The 26,532-nt window shown below is 44.1% G+C and overlaps 1 protein-coding gene across 1 annotated transcript in view; it reads left to right on the top strand.

Moving 5' to 3' along the window:
* LOC311231926 (N-acetyllactosaminide beta-1,3-N-acetylglucosaminyltransferase 3-like) overlaps positions 1-23,666 on the top strand; it is an 83,720-nt gene extending 60,054 nt beyond the window's left edge. Inside the window, exon 2 of the mRNA XM_084318559.1 lies at positions 21,236-23,666. Within this exon, the coding sequence (XP_084174685.1) occupies positions 21,246-22,400 (1,155 nt within the window). The 5' untranslated portion in view covers positions 21,236-21,245 and the 3' untranslated portion in view covers positions 22,401-23,666. The remainder of the gene's footprint in view (positions 1-21,235) is intronic.
* The last annotated feature ends 2,866 nt before the right edge of the window (positions 23,667-26,532 follow it).

The raw sequence follows: 26,532 nt of genomic DNA, 5'->3' as shown, positions 1-26,532 counted from the left end.
AATATTCTGGTGCCTGGCCGTGCAGAGCTCTGAAAGTGAGCACCAGGACTTTGAAATTAATTCTAAAATGTATAGGAAGCCAGTGCAAGGAGGCCAGAACTGGAGTAATGTGACACCTTCTGCTTGATCTGGTCAGCAGTCTTGCAGCAGTATTTTGGATGAACTGGAGGCGGTCTATGGATGATTTATTGAGGCAGGTGAGAACCGAATTGCAGTAGTCTAGACGAGAAGAAACAAAGGCATGGATGATCAACTCTAGGTCAGAGTGGGAAACCATCGACCTGAGTTTAGCAATATTCCTGAGATGGAAAAAACAGGTGCGGGTCACCGACTTGATATGGGTGTCGAGGTGCATAGTCTGATCAAAGTTTACCCCAAGGTTCCTGAGGTTGGGGCTCACATTAGTTTCTAGGGGCCCAAGGCAACCAGCCACCCTAGATGCAACGCCATCAGAGGCCACGATGAGCACCTCGGTTTTGGCCTCATTTAGCAGTAGGTGCCAAAGCAGTAGGTGGCAGTAGGTGGCAAACATGAAGGCAATTTCAACCAATCAGAACTTGAATGTGCCTGCAAAGCAAATGTCAACAAGGCGGGCCACCATCTTTTGCCTAGTTACCCAATGCAGCACTTCTTTTTCAGCAAAGTCTAATAAAAGTGCAATAAACAAAACGGATACATTCACTGTGTGTTCTGCCTGTCATTTGTTGATGAAACAAAACTAACATCAACACAAGTGACCACCAAGAGCAGATAGTTTAGTCTAAAAAAAGATCGGTAGCTACATTGTTAGCTGCATGCTAACGTCAATGGAATTTGCCATTATAACAGTATAGCATTGTGGCTAGAAGCTAACGTTAGCTCACGCTAGTTAGCCAGCACCAAACTGATGATATCGGGAGCTATCAGTAGTTAGATAACATTAGAGACAACGCTGTGTGTATTAAACAAAGGTGAATAGATGACTGGGCCATTTTGTTTAATGCTTGTTAAGTTGAAAGAGGAGCTTTGAGCTAACATGGTCTGATAGCTCACGTTAGCCAGCTGCTCATGCAATCGGTAATGCTAGCAGAATGAATGGATGTAAACTTTATTTAACATATTGCATATGGGTACAATACAATACGGCTCAATACAAACAATTGTTAAGGGAATGCAGACTGTTGTAGCTTGGACTGGGGTCCTTATAACAATAACTTGACAACACATGGTAGCTGCAGCTATTTTGGGACACGGAGCTATGTCCCAAGCACACACACACACACCCACACACACACACACTGTTGTCACCGGAAGGGCACGCAGATGGTATCTACTGCGCATGGGCGTTTTCGCAACAACGGCTCCGTGCAGACTACACGGCTGTTGTCGGCGCGTTTTTTAGGGGTTCTCCAAAACGCAAACACAATTTAGCGTTTCAGCCGTATATCCACCAAAAAACGCCAAAAAACGCATTTCTGTGTAAAAGGGACATGAAACGTATTCAAAAACGTATAAAAACGAGCACAAAAACACTGTGTGTAACTCCCGCTTGAGTGTGTCTCCCTTGGAGGCGCAACATCCTCCAACCACCCCATCACCTGCGGTGTCCCCCAGGGATCCGTCCTCGGCCCCCTGCTGTTCACCCTGTACATGCTCCCCCTCGGCCGCATCATCGGCCGGCACGGTGTGTCGTTCCACTGCTACGCTGACGACACCCAGTTATATATCCGGATCACACCATCATCACCTTCATCACCCCCCACACTGACCGCTTGCCTGGAGGAGACTAAGGCGTGGATGAACAACAGGTTTCTCCAGGTCAACAGTTCCAAAACACAAGCCATGCTGATCGGTACCCCACACCAGGTCCGGTCAACCACCATCACCACCATCTCCTTCTCCGGTCAGGACATTCCCCTTTCCACCCTTGTCACCAACTTGGGGCGTGAAAATGGACCCCCACCTCACATATGATACACACATCAAACACCTCTGCAAGACCTCTTTCTTTCACCTCCGAAACATCACTAAACTCCGCCCCTCACTCACCCTGGCAGATTCCGAGAAACTCGTCCACGCTTTTGTTTCCTCCAGGCTGGACTATTGCAATGCACTCCTCATCGGGATCCCTAGTAAAAGCATTAAAAAACTGCAAACCATCCAGAATGTCGCTGCTAGGATCCTGATGAGGGTGCGCAAATATGATCACATCACCCCCACCCTCAGATCCCTTCACTGGCTCCCCGTGGAACACAGAATTGAGTACAAGGTGTCCCTCCTCACTCACCAGTGCGTACACGGTGGTGCCCCTGCCTATCTCAAGGAACTCCTCACCCCCCAGTCCTCCTCACGTTCCCTCCGCTCCGGCACAGCCTACCTCCTCAAAGCCCTCAGGACTAAGCTGCACACCATGGGCGATCGAGCCTTCTGCTCTGCCGCACCCAGACTGTGGAATGCTCTCCCCATCCACCTGAGAGCACCACAATCCGTCGAGGCTTTTAAAAGGGGCCTAAAAACATTTCTTTTTAACAAGGCTTTTGCCTGAATTTTCTTTTACTTTTATTTTTACTTCTATTCATTTGACTATTATTTTTTATTTTATTTTACTCTTAGGTTCTTCCATTTCACTGGTTGTTAGTCTTTTTAATTGTTTTTATTCATTTTAAATTGTTTTATTCATTTAACTTTTGTCTATATCTCCTGTAGCACTCTGAGATTCTCACGAATGGAGAGCGCGGTAGAAATTGAATCCATTATTATTATTATTATTATTATTATTATTATTATTATTATTATTATTATTATTATTATTATTATTATTATTATTATTATTATTATTATTATTATTATTATTATTATTATTATTATTATTATTATTATTATTATTATTATTATTATTATTATTATTATTATTATTATTATTATTATTATTATTATTATTATTATTATTATTATTATTATTATTATTATTATTATTATTATTATTATTATTATTTATATTTGATATATTACATGTTATTGTGCGTTTTAAACACAAACATACTTAAAATGAGTAATTATTATTTATTTAATTATTTTTTTAAATATTTTTAGCAGTCGAAATCTACTATAATAGAACAATCTAAAACCACTTTCTACCAGGGGGGGGGGCAGTGCCCTAGTGCCCTCTATGGACCAGCCGCTACTGGACATAGGGAACCTGACTATATTATTTCAGTGAATGCCCATCAAGCAGCCAGTTGGACTGCTCCTCACAGCATGAGTCAGTCAGTCAGAGAGAGAGAGAGAGAGAGAGAGAGAGAGAGAGAGAGAGAGAGAGAGAGAGAGAGAGAGAGAGAGAGAGAGAGAGAGAGAGAGAGAGAGAGAGACACTCGATTTACTCTTGATGAATATCAGCTCTACCTGTGATTATTAAGAGCAGCAGAACAGACTGGGGGGAATCACATCTGAAAGGTAGGGTGTGCTTTGTCAATTCTATAAATGCAGTCCATTTGCAGAGAGAGAGAGGTTGTGGGACAGCAGGTGGAGAGACAGAAAAGGTGATAGAGAGATACAAGCTCTCTTTTATATATTTTGTTATACTCAAATGAGCTAATATTTCATAAAAAATGCACACATTTGCATGTTAAGTAGAACACCGTTTCCCTCAGTGGATTAAGTCAGTGATGATGAATAGCTAAATAGTTTCTAGCTTTTTCTATTTTAAAACAAATACTATTTACAGTATAGGGTGACAAATTGGGATTTCTTGCTACTTTTTCACATAAAATGCGATCAAAATGGAAACGTAAAAAGATATAAAAAAAAAGTATTTGCATAGATTTTGAGAACATTTCATTTCCAGTAGCTTGGTGAACATGCAGCTCATACAAAAAAAAAGCACTTTTACATTTACAAGGGAGTCATTCAAAATATCATTCATTCTCCATAACAAAGTAGGAGCTTTTGAACCAAAGTGCAGGATCAAATGGAATGTCACTTCTGATGTCTATATGGCTAGGATCCTACATTTATGTATGGTATGGTTTATTCTTAATCCCCGAGGGGAAACATGGTTTGCCACCAGAGCTGTTATGGTTTGACACCGACCCCAAACGCTAACGACACAAGAGAGTTGGATTCAGAGTTGCCAAATACGAGGGCTTGTTTATTTGATAATAGGAATAAGTGAAACAGGGAAAGCAGGTCAACAAGAACAGGTACAATGAACAAGGGGCAAAGTTCTGCTGCTCTGCAGCTTCTCCCGGAAGGGTAGTCTTGGGAAGCAGGAGCAGACCTCTGTACCGCTCTGCAGACTCTCACGGCGGACCTCTCAGATGTTGTGTAAGACCGAGAGAGGGAGAGAGGGAACGGGTCAGTGACAGAGCAGACTTGAAACGAGCTGGAGGACAGGGTGTTATATTCTTCGTGTTAAACAACACAGTGATGTGCAATATTCCAAAAACAGCCCAAGTGAATATCTTCATGTAAACACACAGTGAGCAAAAATCCAAACACCGTCCAAATGTGAAAAACTATCTTCGTGTAAACACAGTGAGCAAAAATCCAAACACAGTCCAAATGTGAAACAATATCTTCGTGTAAATACACAGTGAGCAAAAATCCAAACACAGTCCAAATGTGAAATAATATCTTCGTGTCAATACACAGTGGGAGGTGGAAGATCCCCAAAATATTATTCCAAAAAAGGAAAGAGCAAAAACGATAATGGCTGGGTGAGTGACTGTCTGACAAAAAGGTGGTAGACTTCAGTGTAAAGGTTTACACACGAAAATCGGAAATAGGTCAAGACAGTCAATCTAGAAGAACTCACCCAGACGAGCTGCGTAAAGGAACAGGAACAACAGTGGAGGCGAGCGCGCGCCACGGAGCAGGTATCCAAGCGAAGGCTTCTAGGAATTCCTGGAGAATAGCACAGTGAAACAGAAGCAACGGGGAAAAACATCCAGCGACAAATCAAGACGAACCAACAACTTAGGGTGGGGAAAACGGGGTATAAATAATGAGGGATCGATTGATTGAAAGGCAGTGACAGCTGGGGAATGTGATTGAAAAGCGTGGGGAAGTGAGGGAACCAATCAGCGACGTCTCAGATGACGTCAGCGGGGAGAAACGTGTGAACGAGGGAATTGAAATACTTGACAGAAAAAATGAATGAAAACAAAGCGAGGGTGGTTAAAGGAACAGAACGAGTGAGAAGGCAAGGACAGAAACCTCACAGTACCCCCCCCTCCACGGGAGCCGCCCGGCGACCAGGCCGACCCGGCTCGTCAGGATGGGCCCGATGGAAGTCGGTGATCAAGCCGGGATCCACGATGAGCTGCCGGGAGACCCAGCTACGCTCCTCAGGGCCGTAACCCTCCCAGTCCACCAGGTATTGGAATCCCCGGCCCCGCCGACGAACGCCCATCAACCGGCGGACCTGCCACTGGGGGTGACCATCCACTAGCACAGGAGGCGGTGGATCAGGAGCCGGAGGCATAAGGGGACTGAGGGAGACGGGCTTAACCCGGGAGACATGGAACACGGGGTGGATGTGCATGGATGCAGGAAGCCTCAGGCGCAGGGCCGCCGGACTGAGTACCTTCAGGACCTCGAAAGGACCGACGAAGCGAGGGTTGAGCTTCTTGGCCGAGGACCGTAGCGGGAGGTCCTTCGCGGAGAGCCACACCCTCTGCCCAGGGCGGTAAGTCGGCGCGGGAACCCGGCGCCGGTCGGCACCACGACAGGCGCGCTCAGATGTCCGGAGCAGCGCGGTCCTGGTGATCTCCCAAACGCGACGGCAGCGGTCGAGGTGGACCTGCACGGAGGGAACTGCCACTTCCGTCTCCAGTGCGGGAAAAAGAGGGGGCTGGTAGCCCAGGGAGGCCTCAAAAGGGGAGAGGCCGGTGGCGGAACTGACCATTGAGTTGATCGAGTATTCAACCCAGGGAAGGAAACGACTCCAGGATGCCGGCCTCTCGGCTGCCACACACCGAAGAGCAGACTCCACGCTCTGGTTCATCCTCTCCGTCTGCCCGTTTGTCTGGGGATGGTAGCCAGAGGAGAGACTGACCGTTGCCCCCAATCCCTTGCAGAAAGCCCGCCATACCTGGGAGGTGAACTGGGGCCCCCGGTCAGAGACGATGTCCTGGGGAAAGCCGTGAAGGCGGAACACGTGGTGCGTCAGGAGGTCCGCCGTCTCGGCTGCTGAGGGAAGCTTGGAGAGGGCCACGAGGTGGACCCCCTTGCTGAATCGATCCACCACGGTCAGAAGGCAGGTGTTCCCCTGGGAGGAGGGTAGACCAGTGACGAAGTCGAGCGCCACATGTGACCACGGACGGCTTGGAACGGGAAGTGGCTGCAAGAGCCCGGAGGGTGCCTGGTGAGAGGCCTTGCTGCGGGCACAGACCGCGCAGGCCAAAACGAACTCCTTGACGTCGTTCCGCATGGTGGGCCACCAGAAACGACGAGCCAGGAAGGAGAACGTGCGATGGACGCCTGGGTGGCAGGCGAACCGGCTGGTATGGCCCCACAGCAGTACCTGGGACCGGACAGAGTCAGGGACGAAGAGACGGCTCCTAGGGACGTTGCTTGGGGCACGTTGGAAGCGTAGGGCACGCCTCACCACACCCTCGATGCCCAAGGTGATGGCTCCAACCACTCGGGCCTCCGGGATGATGGGAGATGGGTCCTCAGAGGGTGGAGCCCCCTTGGAGTGCATCCGGGACAGGGAGTCGGCCTTCGTGTTGCGGGAACCGGGGCGGAAGGTCAGCGAGAAGTCGAACCGACTGAGGAAACTGGCCCATCTCGCCTGCCGACCGTTGAGGCGCCTGGAAGCGCGGATGAACGTTAGGTTCTTGTGGTCCGTCCAGATGGTAAAAGGCTCCTCGGCACCCTCTAGCCAATGACGCCACTCCTCCAGAGCAGCCACGACCGCCAGTAGCTCCCGATTGCCGGTGTCGTAGTTCCTCTCGGCGGGGAGGAAGCGACGCGAGTAGAAGGCGCAAGGATGTACCTTCTGGTCGGAAGGAGAACGCTGAGATAGGACAGCGCCCAGGCCAGAATCCGAAGCGTCCACCTCCACGATGAACTGTCTCTTGGGGTCAGGGTGGAGCAGGATAGGAGCGGAAGTGAACCTTCTCTTGAGGGAGCGGAACGCAGCGCGTGCCGCTGGGGACCAGTCGAACGGCAGAGCGGGGGAGGTCAGCTTGGTAAGAGGCTCCGCCACTTGGCTGTAGTTTCGGATGAACCTTCGGTAGAAGTTTGCGAACCCGAGGAAACTCTGTAGCTCCTTCCGGGTGGTGGGTTCCGGCCAATCCTCCACAGCCTGGATCTTGCGAGGATCCGCTCGGGTCAAGCCCTTCTCCACGATGAAGCCCAGGTAGTCGACGGAGTTGGAGTGGAAACGGCACTTCTCCGCCTTGACGAAGAGCCGATTGTGGAGGAGGCGCTCCAGCACCCGGCGGACATGCAGGATGTGTTCCTCGAGGGTCCTGGAAAAGATAAGAATGTCGTCCAGGTACACCACCACGAACACCTCCAGCATGTCACGGAGGACATCGTTCATGAGTGCCTGGAATACCGCCGGGGCGTTGGTGAGGCCGAACGGCATCACAAGGTACTCATAGTGGCCCCTGGGGGTCTTGAAGGCGGTCTTCCATTCATCGCCCTCACGGATACGGACAAGATGATAGGCACTTCGGAGATCCAGCTTGGTGAAGAACGAGGCCTGGGTCAGTGGCTCGAAGGTGGAGCTCATGAGAGGTAGGGGGTATTTATTCTTGATGGTGATCTCGTTGAGCTGACGATAGTCGATGCAGGGTCGCAGGTCCCCATCCTTCTTACCAACAAAGAAGAACCCGGCCGCCACCGGGGAGGAGGAAGGCCGAATGAGTCCTGCTTCCAATGACTCAGAGATGTAGAGATCCATCGCCTTCTTCTCCGGGACAGTCAGACTGTAGAGGCGGCTGCCGGGAAGGGGAGCCCCTTGGCGGAGGTCGATGGCGCAGTCATAGGGGCGGTGAGGTGGAAGGGACTGAGCCCTGGTCTTACTGAATACCTCCATGAGGTCGTGGTACTCGGGAGGAATGGACGAGGGATCCGGGGGCAACTCACCAGCCGGTCTCCGGGGCGGGGGACAAGACGCCGCCTGTAGACAGCGGGCGTGACAGGAGGAGCTCCAGCCCCTGATGGTACCGGAGGCCCAGGCGATGTGGGGCTCGTGCAGCGCGAGCCAGGGCCTACCCAGGACCACCGGGACAAGGGGGGATTGGGTAATGAGGAACTGGATCCTCTCTACGTGGTTCCCAGCAATGGTCAGCAAGACTGGGCCGGTCCGTTGAGAGATGTCGGCCAGGCGGTGTTGGTCCAACGAAAAGATCTCCAAGGGCCTCACAAGGGCCTCAAGAGGTATGTTGGCTTGGGTGGCAAACTCGAAGTCGAGGAAGTTCTCGTCTGCCCCAGAGTCGATGAGGGCCTCCACCGTGGCACGTTGGTCCCCCCAGGCCAGGGTGACGCTCAACAGATGGTCAGGTGGTGCGCGGCGCTGGGAATGGGAAAAACGGCTCACCAGGATCTCCCGGGGTCTTGGTGAGCCCGATCTTTTGGCCGGATAGGGCAGTCGGCGATACGGTGTCCCGCACCTCCGCAGTAGAGGCAGAGACCGGACCTGAGCCTTGCCTGACGCTCCGCCTGGCTCAGATGAGAGCGTCCCAGCTGCATGGGTTCCTCCTCGCGCACCGGACGGGGAAGCCTGTTACCATCAGTAGTGTTGGGGACGGGGCGTCCAGGAGTCCGGGGTGTTTCAGGAGGTGACAGTCGGGTCCTCTCGCGCCTTCTCTCCAGGAGGCGTCCGTCAATACGGATGACAAGGCTAAAAAGCTCCTCGAGGGAGTCGGGCACCTCCCTGGTAGCGAGCTGGTCCCGGACTGCGTCACTGAGCCCCCTTATGAAGGTTAGGCGAAGAGCAGGTTCGTTCCATCCACTCTCCACCGCCGCCAGTCGAAACTCCATGACATAGTCCGTCACCCTGCTGCTCCCTTGTCGGAAGGTCCCCAACCGGGCTCCAGGGTCCAGACCTCGGGCTGGATGGTGGAACACTCTGCGGAGCTCCGCCACGAAGTCTGGGTAGGAGAACAAAAAATCTGCTTCCATTGCCCAGGAGGAAGTGACCCACTGGGCAGCATGGCCTGAAAGTAGGTTGGTTATATAAGCCACTCGGGACCCCTGAGCAGAAAAACGGCTTGGTTGATGACGGAAAACCAACTCACATTGCATGATGAATGTGGCACATTCCTCGGGATTACCGTCGAACAGCCGTGGGACGGAGAGAAGGGGTTCCCGAGGTGCGAGATCTGCTGGGGCTGCGGGGAATGTTCCTGAAGGGTGTGAGAGATGAAAAGTATTAACGGCGTCGCCCAGCGAGTTAAGCTGGGCGAGAATCTCGGACTGTTGTCCCGCCATAGCGGCCATTGAACCCTGCATAGGCAGGACCTGGTCCCTGAGGTTCTGCACCGCAGCCGCAGCCCGCTCAAGTTGGAGACCGTGATCCCTGGTCAACTCGACTTGAATTGCAAGTGCGGTTCTGACCCCCTCTGTGTCGGCTGGGGTCGTCATGGTTGGTTCGTAATGTTATGGTTTGACACCGACCCCAAACGCTAACGACACAAGAGAGTTGGATTCAGAGTTGCCAAATACGAGGGCTTGTTTATTTGATAATAGGAATAAGTGAAACAGGGAAAGCAGGTCAACAAGAACAGGTACAATGAACAAGGGGCAAAGTTCTGCTGCTCTGCAGCTTCTCCCGGAAGGGTAGTCTTGGGAAGCAGGAGCAGACCTCTGTACCGCTCTGCAGACTCTCACGGCGGACCTCTCAGATGTTGTGTAAGACCGAGAGAGGGAGAGAGGGAACGGGTCAGTGACAGAGCAGACTTGAAACGAGCTGGAGGACAGGGTGTTATATTCTTCGTGTTAAACAACACAGTGATGTGCAATATTCCAAAAACAGCCCAAGTGAATATCTTCATGTAAACACACAGTGAGCAAAAATCCAAACACCGTCCAAATGTGAAAAACTATCTTCGTGTAAACACACAGTGAGCAAAAATCCAAACACAGTCCAAATGTGAAACAATATCTTCGTGTAAATACACAGTGAGCAAAAATCCAAACACAGTCCAAATGTGAAATAATATCTTCGTGTCAATACACAGTGGGAGGTGGAAGATCCCCAAAATATTATTCCAAAAAAGGAAAGAGCAAAAACGATAATGGCTGGGTGAGTGACTGTCTGACAAAAAGGTGGTAGACTTCAGTGTAAAGGTTTACACACGAAAATCGGAAATAGGTCAAGACAGTCAATCTAGAAGAACTCACCCAGACGAGCTGCGTAAAGGAACAGGAACAACAGTGGAGGCGAGCGCGCGCCACGGAGCAGGTATCCAAGCGAAGGCTTCTAGGAATTCCTGGAGAATAGCACAGTGAAACAGAAGCAACGGGGAAAAACATCCAGCGACAAATCAAGACGAACCAACAACTTAGGGTGGGGAAAACGGGGTATAAATAATGAGGGATCGATTGATTGAAAGGCAGTGACAGCTGGGGAATGTGATTGAAAAGCGTGGGGAAGTGAGGGAACCAATCAGCGACGTCTCAGATGACGTCAGCGGGGAGAAACGTGTGAACGAGGGAATTGAAATACTTGACAGAAAAAATGAATGAAAACAAAGCGAGGGTGGTTAAAGGAACAGAACGAGTGAGAAGGCAAGGACAGAAACCTCACAAGAGCGAGTACAAATACACAAACAAGAAACAATAACACAGTACAAGTTACATAAGACAGTAAAAAGAAGAGTCTGTCACTAAACGAGCTTTGCAGAACATCAATTTAAGCCATTACGTCACAAATCCTGCTAGACAAGTTATCTTGCCAAAGTAAATTATAGGAGCTTTTAAAAGAGGGGGCGGAGTCAAATGGAATGTCACTTCTCTGGTAATTAAATCTAGGCACCAGAACCCTCTGGCAAAGTATACTTCACAAATCCTGCTAGATAAGTTATGAGTTGAGGCCTAAAATGTGTTCATGTCACTCAACACAATACAATACAGGCCGTACGGTGACGACTGAGAAGTGGCTAGAAGATGATTCTCGTTCCCACCTCGGCAGACTACACAATTTTCACTCTGGGCTAAAAATATATTGGTGTAGATTTAGGAATAAAAAGGATTTACAATCCTGCCCGTTTTGCGCAATCAGAATTTTAATGTCGGAACGGATACTTGGTCACCACAGAGTTTTATTTGACGTAATTGGTGCGAGTTCAGTCACGTATCTTGCGCTCGACCAATAGCAGCTCTCTTTGTTACGAGGATACGGGCGACGGGTGACATCCACAGAGTAACGTTACATCAGAACAGGACGAAAATGGACAAAAAACACCTTCTAAAGTTCGCAAAAAGGTTTCTAAACAATGTTATATGAATCTCACGAACGTGTACAAGATTTTACACAGACACGTGGGATAGATATAGAAACTGCGTCGAATGGTGGCTTTAACCTACCAGGCCAGAATCATACCATTGTGGAGACATGCACACATTGTTTAGAGATCGATTTGTGACCTGAAAATTGTAATCAATGCTGTTAGATTCAAGTCCAGCCTAAAGACATGGCTCAAAAGGGACTATAATTAACCCAGATGAAATGCTTGTTTCTGTATGAGCCAGAAACAAGCATTTCATCCGAGAGTGTGCTTCATACAGTAAAAAAAAAAGTAAGAAAGTAAAAAGTAAGTAAAGATTATTCAATATACATATATACAATATACAATACAGAGTAAAATGAGTAAACAGTGAGGTGTGTGGAGAGATCAGTGTCAAACTGATCTCAACAAATTGACAAAGATCTGTACATGGCAGTTTTGCAGACATCTTCCCGTCTCAAATTGTCCTGTTTGCAACCGCAGTGGACTACCTGCAACACACTATCAGGGGCCGGATTTGTAGTCATCCAGGTCACTGTTAACTCCCCATCCTCGATGTGCCACCCATTGCCAACAGGTGAAGGGGCACACATTATAGCTTTCAATGAATGTCTCATTATAGCTGTTTGGTCATTTGCCCTTTTGCAGCGTTGGTACAATGCGTCACTTGTCGGGGGCATAGAGAGTTCTGGCAAAGCCAATGATGCCATGCAGAATGCTTTATATCTGGCATCATTCACATTCTTAGCTGATGGCTGGCCATACAGGTGGCACACATATTTGCTAAGACCATCAAAGGTAGACTGGTCTAGGGTAATGTGATTGTTATTTGTGTATTGCTATTTTTTTTTTTTTTTTTTTTGGTCTTTTTCCCCCTCCATTTTCCTCCGATTTTCTCCCATCCCAATGTTAGTCGTATGCCAATTCCCAGTCCCTTCCTGGTCGCTGCGCACTTACCCCCCACAGTCAGATCATCTGGGAGAGTGGAGGCTACCACGTGCTTCCTCCGACACACGTCCAGCCAATCACCGCTTCTTTTCACCTGGCAGCGCGGATTCTCATTGAGAGGGCGTAGCGTGTGGAAGGATCACACTATCCCACTCAAGTCCTATCCGCGCTTAGCAGGCGCCCCGACCGAACTGTAGGAGTCGCTGTTTACAACGACCCGGACCCACCCCGCCAGCTTCTCCCACCCTCTGATACAGCCAATTGTATTAGTGCAGACGGCCAGCCAAGCTGGTGACAACCCCGGAGCTGTGAGCTGGATTCGCTCACAGCTCCGGGGCTGGTGACGAACGCAATCTCCGCTCGGCCACCTAACCGCCTGTGTATTGCTATTCTGTATATTGTTGTTATTTTGTATATTGTACAGGACTGTAACATTGTCTTATTGTATAGCATTTAATGTTTCTGTATAGGATTTCATGTTTCTCTTTTATTACTTGTGATTTTATTACTGCACCTTAGGTTTGAGTCCCAAATGTCGTTGTATGCAAATATAATGACATAGGGGTGTAACGGTACGTGTAGGCTATTCGTCCCGCGAATTTACGGTACGGTCGTCACGGTGCGGTACGCGCAGCCATACAGAACAGCCAGAACAGCGCGCGTGGCCGGGCACACCGAGGCACATTTACATTGGAACAGCTGCAGGGTCATTACAATTTTACAGTTTTTTCGTTTTCTTGTTCGCCCAATAATGTTAATAGTCTATTTGCCACCCCATAGAGCCCCATTGTGAACCCGGAAATTTCGGAACCACCAACGTTTTATGATGGATATGGATAGTACGGATCCCCAGCACTCAGAAACTGCCGGATGCTAAGTTGTAAATGTTGGGCAACTTTTTTTATTTGCATAATTAGCAAACATTTGCATAATCGCCTAAATGGCCAAATCTCAGAAACTACTTGATCAATTTCAACAATGTTGGAGTTATTTTGGGGGTTATTCGGGATACTGAATCCAGTTGTATGATACTTAAGAGAAGAAAAAAGTTTCAAAATTGCAATATTTACTGGAATTTACCAAATTTTGGTGAACTTCTTTTTGAATTTTCTGTTTATAAATGTTTCAGAAGATGCAGAATTTATAGATAATTTTCATGGACTGTTCAATTGTAAACAGAATGATAATAATAATAATAATAATAATAATAATAATAATAATAATAATAATAATAATAATAATAATAATAATAATAATAATAATAATAATAATAATAATAATAATAATAATAATAATAATAATAATAATATTAATAATAATAATAACTTTAATTTGTAGAGCGCCTAATAGACCACTACACTTCCGCGTTACATTGAAATCGGGGAGGAGATTGCGGGGGGAGCAAATGAATGAATGTGGATGAGAGCCGTGATGTAAGTGGTTGCATTCCTAATCGGCAGAGAAAAAGCCCATTTTTAAGCACCTATTCCCCATGCACATGCGCAGATTTCCCACGGATTGTGACGCCACGCACACCCGCCCTGGACTGTTCCATCAGAGGGGTGAGCTTCGTGGCCAGTGTCCTTTCAGCCGAACAGGATAATGAAACAATGATCCCACTAAATGGCCAGACGAGTCATATGGCGACATCTACAATTACCTCATTGAGTCTCCAGGTAGACTGTTTATATTTAAGTGCAGTGGTCTGTAGCCACTCAGACTACCACCGAAGCTCCCCCCTCTGATGGAACAGTCCAGGGTGGGTGTGCGTGGCGTCACAATCCGTGGGCAATCTGCGCATGTGCATGGGGAATAGCCGAATAGGTGCTTAAAAATTGGCTTTTTCTCTGCCGATTTAGTTCTGATCGATTAGGAATGGATCGCGCCGTGTTCAGGAGATTCAGGCGCATACAAGTCTATTCGATCATGTCTCCAGCACCCACACAGCCGTAGCTGCAACCACTTACATCACGGCTCTCATCCACATTCATTCATTTGCTCCCCCCGCAATCTCCTCCCGATTTCAGAATCCCGGAAGACTATTGTTGATGAGTTGTTATGAAGAGCTGGCTACAATCCAGGAACAAAGATACAATGGTAAACCACTATCTTCCTCATTCCTGGTTGTGTCTGTGTGAAATATCTCCCCAAACAGGTTCAAATGTTCTCGAGGTCATGTCCTACAAAGTATCCTCTATACCAGTGGTTCTCAACTGGTCTAGCCTCGGGACCCAACATTTTCCTTAGTCATTAAGTCGCGACCCAAAATTTTGAACCACTATGATTTATGTAAAAAAAAAATTGCAGTAATACGCAATCTTTCAAAACATGAAATAAACACAAAAAAGTGCAACAAAAGTGCAACTATTGCTAAAAACCCAATGAAATAAAAGAATAATAAATAATATATGCTTCTTAGCAGATTTCTTAGCTTAACATAACAGACCTAAATTTGGGGGAACTAATGGGATAACTGAGGTTGCAACAAAAGTGCAACTAGGGCTAAAACCAAATGAAATAAAATAATAATAAATAATATGCTTCTTAGCAGATTTCTTAGCTTAACATAACAGACCTAAATTTGGGGGAACTAATGGGATAACTGAGGTTGCAACAAAAGTGCAACTAGGGCTAAAACCAAATGAAATAAAATAATAATAAATAATATGCTTCTTAGCAGATTTCTTAGCTTAACATAACAGACCTACGTTTGGGGGAACTAATGGGATAACTGGGGTTGCAACAAAAGTGCAACTAAGGGCTAAAAACACAATGAAATAAAAGAATAATAAATAATATGCTTCTTAGCAGATTTCTTAGCTTAACATAACAGACCTAAATTTGGGGGAACTAATGGGATAACTGAGGTTGCAACAAAAGTGCAACTAGGGCTAAAACCAAATGAAATAAAATAATAATAAATAATATGCTTCTTAGCAGATTTCTTAGCTTAACATAACAGACCTACGTTTGGGGGAACTAATGGGATAACTGGGGTTGCAACAAAAGTGCAACTAAGGGCTAAAAACACAATGAAATAAAATAATAATAAATAATATATCCTTCTTAGCAGACTTCTTAGCTTAACATGCAGGGAACTAATGGGATAACTGGGGATGATGTTTGCTCCTGACAAGAGTCTCAAAGTCTGGGGTGATGGTAGACAAAGCAACTCTGAGGTCATGCTCAATGTCCAATCTGTTCCTCCGCTTTGTCTTCAGCTGGACCAGAGCTGAGAAGCCACTTTCACAAAGATAGGTAGTGAGAAAAAAAAAGGTAAAAAAAGTTTTTTTTTTTTCTTTTTCACACTTCCGCGACCCACTCAAAATGGCCCCGCGACCCACTTTTGGGTCGCGACCCACCAGTTGAGAAACACTGCATACAGTGCCCCACTGTTCTGATTATTACGTTCCTTTTGGCCTCCTTGCTGACGTGGACGAGAAACCTATCTATAGGCCTAGGCCCCGTTCCCCGTACCTGGATAACTGAGTTAGCCGGATAACTTTCGGTCAAGCCTGACTTAAGCCGGACCTTTCTGTTCCCCGACGCGCGATTGTCCAAATCACCATGACAACAGATCAAAAAGTTTGAGCCTGGTCGGGAGCAGGGTTAAGTTCAGTTAGCCGGATGAACCATGGACACGCCCCCGCAAAGGAGTGACAGCTCGTTTCCTGAAATGATTCTCACAGTCTAGAGATCCCATTTATACCATTCTGAATTACGTTTCTGTGCTTCGTTTTCCTAGAGGGGGCTTTTGAAATGTATAATAATAGAACTAAATGCTGATAATAAATCATATTGAGCCTATAGATTTACTTTGTCCTAAATAAAATAATGCACGTCATATACGGCGCTCGGAGTCGCGATACACGCTGCATGTGGTTATTTTAATAACGGCTCATTGCAAATGTGAATCCCGCAGGGATATTTTTAATGAATGAAACCTATCGGCCGTTTGGCTCTGATTAGTTTCATATATTAATCTCCGCTGTAGATTTGCTTAACGGAGCGCCGGATTGTGTTTCATTCAAGCATAAAATTGAAGTGTCTATGCGGGGATTGTGGTTTTTGTGTGATATTGTAACTGGGATTAAAATGTCTGATGAGATGCGCTGTTTGACGGGTTTGAGAAATTGAATGAGCCGTTGACGTCACATTAATGCATTTGAGAATAAAGAGATAAAACTTCATTTTTTGGTAAGAAAAATATTCTAAACACGGGTCTCTCGTCCATTAATGCATAAACAATGAGTATATCACGTCTGGCACAGTGGCGCAGCGGCTAGTGCTGAATCCTGGCAACCGGGCGACCGGTGTTCGAAACCCCGCTTTTCCAATATAATTCTTTTGGAATATAATATTAATGATTATACGCAAAAGTAGCCTAGTTTTAAGTTAAAATATTATAAATCTACATGCATTGAGGATGTCATTCTTTATATAGCTCTCAACGTGCACCAAATTGAATTATTCCTACATTGCAAAAAGAAGGAAAAGACTAGGATTCGAACCCCGGTCGTCTGCGTGAAAGTCAAAAGGACAAACAGTCACACCGCAGTACAGATAAATAAAAAATCCACCATACATCAATCAATGGATAAGAGAGCCGTATCCTTATTCTGAAACAGTTGAACTAATTATTTTCGCTAGCAAGATCTCATTTGATTATTCAATGCATAAACCTACTGCCAGCAGGAACGTTTAAAGGAATATAATCTGATTGATTGGGGTAATGAGGGATTTAAAATTAGCCTATAGATTATGCATTTAACTTGTCGGCAAGGCTATTGAGCCGCCTGCAATCTGTAAAACAATCAATCAATCAATGCCGTTAGAAGATCAGGATTTCTGCGATCTACACCTGCTGTCTTTTCAACTGAAGCGGCCGCGCGCACTTATCCAGAGTCTCAAGTCTGGCTCGAGTTAACGAGACTGAATCAGCGTTCCAGGAACAGGAAAATCCCGGCTTCAAACATCGGGTTAACTGAATCTGGATAATGGGACTCTTGATCGACTTAGTTGAACCAGGTACGGGGAATAGGGCCTAGTTATCAAATTCTTGGTTTGCAATGGTTTTGCACCTTGTGGGTAAATAAAAACCCAGTTTTCATCTACAACTCCTGTTTCCTCATTGTCTCACGGCTTGGTCCCTAACAAGGAGAAATGGGCATTCTAAACACTGTGCAATTTTTAGAATGTATATCCCGGACTGTATTTTTATTGTTATTTGTGATTTTTGACTACCTAAACTTTACGCAACATAGGGGAGGAGCAAACATAGCTTGCATAGCAGCCTTCTAAACTCTCATTTGAAAATTACCTTGAAGAAAAAGTTTTCTGCCAGTGAAGTTTTGTCACAGATATTTGACGGTGAAAGTGACATAGGAGAGAATGTGTCTGAGACCCTGATTATGAGGCGTCCTCCTCTGATGAGAATGAGACCCTTAGTGCAGATGCTCCTGTTGTCTCTCAACCACAAGCAGACACGTTACTTTCCAAAAATGGAAAGTTATCATGGGCCCACTCTACACTTGAACAACATAATATATATTATGTATGTATAATTGGGTGGGTGGGGGGGAGTAGGGGTAATGTTTTATTTAAATGGTTATTTAGGTAATCAACTAAGTAACATGAAGCACTTGAAACATACATTTGGGTAACACTTTTGATTATGATCATTTTCTGGAGGTTTAAACTGCTGGGGTCAAAATGTCCCCAAGGATAAAGAGTGTAAAGTCAATTTGAGGATAACACGAGGGTTAACAAAACCATTTCAAATAATTTGAGCCCTGCTAGATAGAGGTAGCAAATAACTCTAAGGATGGCAATAATAATAATAAACGTTATTTGTACAAATTCCATACAAGAATTGCAGCCCAAAGTGCTTCACAGCAGAAAATACACTAGAATAAATCAAATGAGCATAAAATAGACAGAATAAATGCAATGCAGAAAATAAAAATACAAGATGATAGAAGTAGATGATCGTAGTGTTCTTGGGGGCATGTAGTTGACAAGAAAATTGCCAATATAGCTTGGTCTGGTTCCATTTAGGGCTTTGTACATAAGGAGGAGGACCTTCAAATCAATTCTAAATGTTACCGGAAGCCAGTGTAATAGCCTAGCTGAGAGTTGAATAAGCTGAAGGATTTTCTTCAGTCGGCTTGGAATAAAGGCATGGATCCGTTTTTCAGCATCCTTTTGATTTATAAATGGTTGTACTTTAGCTTTGTTTCTAAGGTGGAAGAATTATGTTTTTGTCACCTTGTTAATGTGGGACTTAAAGCTTACAGTAGACCTGAGTCTATGATAACCAAGACTTGTAAGCAAGGAGTAAGTTTCCCCATAATATTATTCAGCAGAATTTCTCTTGAAATTGAAATTTGGTAAATTCCAGTAAATATTGCAATTCCGAAACTCTTGAGTATCATAAATGGATTCAGCATCCCGAATAACCCCCAAAACCACTCCAACATTGTTGAAATTGATCAAGTAGTTTCCGAGATTTGTCCATTTAGGTGATTATGCAAATGTCGCTAATTATGCAAATAAAAAAAGTTGCCCAACATGTACAACTTAGCATCCGGCAGTTTCTAAGTGCTGGTGACCCATACTATCCATATCTATCATAAAAGTTTGGTGGTTCCAAAATTTCCGGGTTCATTGTGTTGGCAAATAGACTATAACCAAATGAAACCAATGGAAATAAACACACCAACAAACACACCAACATTCTCCCCCGCCGGACTCGAGTAGGGTAAATCTGCAGTGCCGCAGCCCCATACATTGCCAGACATCAAATACAAAAAAGAAACATACTTTTTCTATAGAAAATTATTCTATTTAATAATAATAATTATAATAATTATCATAAATATAAAAAAACGTCAGGGTTCCCTTGTACCGACCAGTAGGAGAACATGCGCACAACAACCAGGTAGGGGAGGGGGGGAATTGGCACAACGACTAAATTGGAACGGGGAGAAAACAGAGAAAAATCGGAGAAAGAGAGGATTAAAAATATATATATATATTTATTTTTTTCTGTTGTACCGAACTCGTACCGAACCGTGACCCCAATACCGATGTACGTACCGAACCGTGGCTTCTGTGTACCGTTACACCCCTATGATGACAATAAAGTACAATCTAATCTAATCAGGGTCCCCCATTTTCAATTTGATTTTATTTGATTTTATTTTATTAGGGATCCCCATTAGCTGGTGCGATAGCAACCAGCTAGTCTTCCTGGGGTCCACACACAAAGAAAAACATACAAAAACAATCACTATTGCAAAAACAAAATTATTAAAAGTCAGTACACACAATGCATAATGAAACTACTGTAACAATTAAGATAGCTAAAATTACATTAGTGTAAAACAAAAACAAAAAAATACTTTACAGTGTTAAAAACAATTTAAAAACAATTTAAGATTATTTTTAAAAGTGAATCTACTGTAAATGCAGCAGAGGTTCCGAGGCAGGCCATTCCAAAGAGTTAATGCTCTAAAAATAAAAGATCTCCCCAAAGCGCTGGTTCTAGGACCTGGCAATTCAAGCTGCCCACTACTGGAACCTCTAGATACAAGATACAAGATACAAGAGATACAAGAGTTTTATTTGTCACGGCATACAGGTATACAGTGAAATGCGGGGGGTCTCGCCCGCAACGATGTGCATAATACAAGTAATAATAATAAGAGTCCAACCAATAGAGCGACATAGTGCAATAAACAAGTAAACAAAGTAGGCATATCGGTATCTGTACATGAGCTATTTACAGAGCATGGTAGGACATGCTAGGTCTTGTGGTAGTGCAGTACACTGTTAGCTACGGATGAGGCACTGGGTCTTTATGTACACTGCTATACAATGTTATATTATACAATCTCAAGCTATACTATTCTTAAAGTGACCTTTCCTTCTGTAAAGTGTCCATAGTGTGAGCGTGTGCAGCATGAGTGTGTGTGTGCTCATGTTAAAGTGGCTGCTAGTGTGTGAGCGTGTACAGTGTGTGTGTTGTGTGTGTGCTCATGTGTGCTTGTGCGTGGAGAGTTCAGTGTTCAACTCTAGTGTAATGCTTGTGCACAGTATTACTAAAAACAATCTGATTGTGTATAAAAACAGGAGTTTTACTGCTCATGACCAACTTGAACAGCACAAGTTCATCATGACATTTATGACATACACGACATACAGATATACAGATATATATCATGACATTTATGACACAAATTGATCTCTAAACAATGTTTGTATATCTCCACAATGGTATGATTCTGGCCTGGTAGGTTAAGCCACCGTTCGACGCAGTTTCTATATCTATCCCACCGTGTCTGTGTAAAATCTTGTACACGTTCTTTCTGAACGGACGTCGCCCGTATCCTCGCAACAAAGAGAGCTGCTATTGGTCGAGCGCAAGATACGTGACCGAACTCGCACCAATTACGTCAAATAAAACTCTGTGGTGACCAAGTATCCGTTCGTGAGGAAAGATCTAGTCCCGACTTTAAAATTCTGATTGCGCAAAACGGGCAGGATTGTAAATGGAGGACTTTTTATTCCTAAATCTACACCAATATATCTTTCACCCAGAGTGAAAATGTAGTAGTCCGCCGAGGTGGGAACGGGATGAAACGATGCCTGCACCTTACGGCCTAATATGACAATGCATGTAATCAAATATATAACAAATGTTAAAAGTTACAACATAATTTCTAAATGTAGACTGCTGATATGAAAACGTTGTTCTGGTTTGTCATTGCAGAGCAACAAGGATGAGAAGAACATTTAAATGTAGACGGCTGATATGAAAACGTTGTTCTGGTTTGTCATTGCAGAGCAACAAGGATGAGAAGAAGATTTAAATGCAAACTTGAGGCAACGGCTCTGATGCTGATTGGACTTCTATGCTTGGTTGTCCTTCTGAGGAAAGATGATTTCCATGACGACGTGACCCTCCATATACAGGCCAATAAAAGAGAGGCAACCGATCAGAGGAGTTCTCCAAACAATGACAGCTCCTTTGCCTTCTCATGGCCAACTTGTCAGCAAAACCTGTCTGCAGCCAATGTCTCTGGTTTCTCCGCTCTCCCTGCTCACATCCAAGACTTCCTCTACTATTGTCATTGTCGCCATTTCCCCATGCTGCTAGACGTCCCTGGCAAATGCGGAGGAGTGGACAACTCCGGAGACGTCTTCCTCCTGTTGGTCATCAAGAGCTCCCCCTGGAACTACGACCGGCGAGAAGTCCTACGAAAAACCTGGGCCGAGGAGCGATTACACAACAACGTGTGGATCCGGAGGATCTTCATCTCGGGAACGACAAGCACGGGATTCGAGAAGCAGAGACTGAACAGGCTCCTGGAACTGGAGCACCGTGAGCACAACGACATCCTGCAGTGGGACTTCCAAGACTCCTTCTACAACCTCACCCTGAAGCAGATGCTCTTCCTGGAGTGGATGGAGAGGAACTGTCCCCAGGCCCGTTTCCTCCTCAACGGAGACGATGACATCTTCGCCAACACGGACAACATGGTGGAGTACCTTCAGAGCCTCAAGGACAATGACGGCAGCAAGCACCTCTTCACTGGGCACCTGATTCAGTACGTGGGACCTATCCGAGAGCCGGGGAGCAAGTACTATATCCCAGTTCAGGTACAAGAGTCCAACTCATACCCCCCTTATTGCGGTGGTGGGGGCTTCCTCCTCTCAGGCTATACAGCCATGCTCATATACAAAATGTCTGCGTCCATCAGGATTCTACCCATCGATGACGTCTACATGGGGATGTGTCTGGCTAAGGCGGGACTCGGGCCTGTTTCCCACATGGGTGTCAAGACCGCAGGACTGCACATCCCCTCACGTACACAAGACCCCTACGATCCTTGTTATTACAGAGAAATGATATTGGTACATAGGTTCTTGCCGCCTGATATATACGTCATGTGGCACCGAATACATGAGCCTGACCTGAAATGTGGGAGTTCTAAGACTGTGTTTTAGGATTTCTTTTTTTACGGAAGGTATTACTCTCCCTTGTTTTTTTTTGTTTTTTATCAAACATAATTGTGCCTTTGCAGAAACAACAGCTTTGCGGATGGTAACATATCCGGCGGTTTCAAACGTTTACCCTCTCCAAACTTTTCTGTCCTTCAAAACGGACACAAATCTGGCGAAGACGGACACAGAGTCAACCCTATCCAACGAACGGATTCTCCTCATTGAGAATGAAATGCAAACAGACGTAGACGAGACAGACACAACGGAACAATGCAGCCTTAGCCTTGGGCGGACCAATAACACTGGGATTTTGCATCCTGAACTTGCTCTTGACCTCAGTCGAACTATGAACCCTAATCTCACCAGCACAACGACACAGGCCAGAGCTGAAGAAGTGCATGGTCATAACCGTTCCCTCGCTGGAAAAGGTTCAAAGTTAGTTGACTTCAACAAGGGAACAAAGGTGAATGAGAAGCAGCCTAAGAGTCTATTTTTTTTACTAAAGTTTACATGTCTCAAATATTTCGGAGAGGTTGGAAGCAACCATCTCCCAACATGTTGCCACTGGGGTACTTTCCCAGTACATATGCAAATAAGTTCCATGGTATCTATCTTTTTGTCTGACTCTGGAGAAGAGCATTACGTTTTAACATTTTAATTGGTGGATAGTGCCTATTCCTGTTAACTGTGTGAGAACAATGAGATTTGGATTTGAGATGAATGTATTATACCTTAGTACTGTTCCTTAAATGTTATTTATGCAGCAGAGCAATCTTTTAATTTGATATTTGAAAGAAAGTACTGTTGAAAGGAAACTAGCTCAATGTATATAAATTGCATAACTATCTAGGGAGGGTCAGCTGAGCCGCTGTAATATGCAGTTTTTCACTAATGCAAACATGAAAAAGATTGTACACACTCGCATAGGGAATTTTCAGCGTTGCCTCCGGCTTGGGCCGGCCGTCATACTAACTCAATTGGCAGAGTCAGCGGGTGGAAGTCGATGGGTGGTAATCTGGACGTTGTGGACAGCGACTCCTACAGGTCGGTTGGGGGACGCCTGCACAGCAGAGACAGGAAATGTCGGGGTAGTGTGAGCCTCCCACACGTTACTCCTCGCCGAATGAGAGTCCGCGCTGGCAGGTGAAAAGATGTGACAGGCTGCCTCCACATGTATCGGAGGGGACATGTGATGCAAGGCTTCTATCCTCCCTACAGCCGACCAGTGGGGGGCATATGCGAGCAACGTTCAAGACAGGGGAGGGGAGAATTGGCACGGCTAAATTGGGATGGGAGCAAAATAAAATTAAATGAATTAAAAATGAATGAATTTTAATGAATTAAAAAAAAAAAAAAAAAAAAATCTAACCCTAACTAACCGTACTGTCATGCACTTGTCCTAATAAACTAACCTACACTGTAGCACTCAACACTTTGATGAACATTGTTGCTCAGCTGATAGAGTTGTGCCCTTCCTGATGGCTTGTCGTACAGAACTTGTAAGTCGCTTTGGATAAAAGCGTCAGCTAAATGACTAAATGTAAATGTAAATGTAAATAGAAAAAGGAGAAAAAAGTGGATAAAAAAAAGAAGTTGCTTCAGTAAAAATGTATTCATCCCTTCCCTCCTTCCTCCATGAAATACTAAAAAATTACTTGAAAGAAAGCATTTGAACTTGACAAATATTCCTTTCTTTATTTCCTTTGTTACTAGTTACTAGTTACTCTTTGTTACTAGTTACTAGTTACTCTTTGTTACTAGTTATTCTTTGTTACTAGTTACTCTTTGTTACTAGTTACTAGTTACTCTTTGTTACTAGTTACTAGTTACTATTTGTTACTAGTTACTCTTTGTTACTAGTTACTCGTTACTCTTTGTTACTAGTTACTCTTTGTTACTAGTTACTCTTTGTTACTAGTTACTCTTTGTTACTAGTTACTAGTTACTCTTTGTTACTAGTTACTCTTTGTTACTAGTTATTCTTTGTTCTAGTTACTATTTGTTACTAGTTACTAGTTACTCTTTGTTACTAGTTACTCTTTGTTACTAGTTATTCTTTTTTTACTAGTTACTCTTTGTTACTAGTTACTCTTTGTTACTAGTTACTATTTGTTACTAGTTATTCTTTGTTACTAGTTACTCTTTGTTACTAGTTACTAGTTACTCTTTGTTACTAGTTACTCTTTGTTACTAGTTATTCTTTGTTACTAGTTACTCTTTGTTACTAGTTACTAGTTACTCTTTGTTACTAGTTACTCTTTGTTACTAGTTACTCTTTGTTACTCTTTGTTACTAGTTACTCTTTGTTACTAGTTACTCTTTGTTACTAGTTACTAGTTACTCTTTGTTACTAGTTACTCTTTGTTACTAGTTACTAGTTACTCTTTGTTACTAGTTACTCTTTGTTACTAGTTACTCTTTGTTACTAGTTACTAGTTACTCTTTGTTACTAGTTACTCTTTGTTACTAGTTACTAGTTACTCTTTGTTACTAGTTACTCTTTGTTACTAGTTACTCTTTGTTACTAGTTACTCGTTACTCTTTGTTACTAGTTACTCTTTGTTACTAGTTACTCTTTGTTACTAGTTACTAGTTACTCTTTGTTACTAGTTACTCTTTGTTACTAGTTACTCTTTGTTACTAGTTACTAGTTACTCTTTGTTACTAGTTACTCTTTGTTACTAGTTAGTCTTGGCTGCCTCCTGGTGCTCCTCTTCATTGCGCTGCAGGCATGATTAAAATTAATCCTGTTTAATTACTTTGTGATGTTTCACAACTCAGATAACCTTCAGCTTCTATCTTAAGTCATTATTAATTAATTTAATTGTACAATATATTATTATTATTTATGGTATGGGTATGGGATTATGTCCAATAAAGGTGGGGGGGGGGGGGGACACTGTACAAGCAAAACTGTACATTGGAATATTGACAACCATACTTGGACAGTCAGCGTTTCTCTTTAGTGCACCAACTTCCTGGAACGCTTCTCTGACCTTGGGGCCATGATCTCAAACCTCCCTAGTTCATTGTGTAACTGTTTTAACAGATCTTCTTTTTTTTTATCTGTGTTTTGCTTGTATTTCAGTTTTTTTAATGTTTTTATTGTTGCCTAATTCTATTGTTTTAAGCATATTTATTTATGTTTAATCATTGCCTATTTTGTAATCGCTGCAACATTGAGAATGAGGGCCCACCTGCAATCGTCCCCCCCAAGACTTAAATAAATGTTGATGATAATGATGATATGAAAGCATTTTGAGCAGTGTAGATATTATACACGCACTGGATGTGAACAATGTTTTAATTTCAGATTTCATTGAAAATGCTCATTTATGGGAAACTAGCTGGAAATAGGAATGTGATCTCAATGGACAGTTTCAATCTTTGGGATAGTCTGGGAAAAGCCTTTTCTTATTTTCTTTTTATTGTGTTTAGATATATTTATATTTTACAGACACAGCTGGATGAGGGAAGGCCAAGGAGACAGCAAATATTTTGTCATAATGAAGTTGCATTTACATGACTAAACAAATAAAGTTTGGACAGTCCACAAATGCAGTGGACATTTGAAGACATTTGCAATATTATTTTATTCTAAGATTTTGATGGGAGGCCCTATTATTTATCAAGAGCGATGCATATTTTGACTTTATGTTTCACTGTGAACTTTGGCAGATGTTACATTGTTACATAATCTTCATTATTCTGTTATTTTGTATTATTCATTATTATTGTTATTATTATGCTTAGCAATGAACATCGTTGGATACTTCCTTCCACCATCCTTGGTGTAAAGCAATTTTGAGTTTGAGAAAACCACTATAGCAATTATTTTATTAATTAATAATAATATTATAATATGCTTCAATCACTGAACTCACCCTGCCTATTTGGGACAGGCATCTATATGAGACAGTCCACTAATTCCTTTTGCAAACAAATCTGCTTTGTAGCATCATTGGCAACCAGATAAACAATTAATGTAACCAGGCATCTAATGAAACCTGCCTTTATTTGTCAAAATGTGTAAAACACCTTTATTTGGGACAGTTGTCTATTTGGGCCTTTATTTTAAGTTGTATCGTAGTTTGCTACAATCTAGTTAATTGGTGTGGTTCAAAAACATCCATAA

This window comes from Notolepis coatsorum (genome assembly GCF_963971535.1).
Source record: "Notolepis coatsorum genome assembly, chromosome: 7".
Lineage (NCBI taxonomy): Eukaryota > Metazoa > Chordata > Actinopteri > Aulopiformes > Paralepididae > Notolepis > Notolepis coatsorum.
The sequence above is the reverse complement of the archived record's forward strand: the minus strand, read 5'-3'. Positions and strand labels throughout refer to the sequence as shown.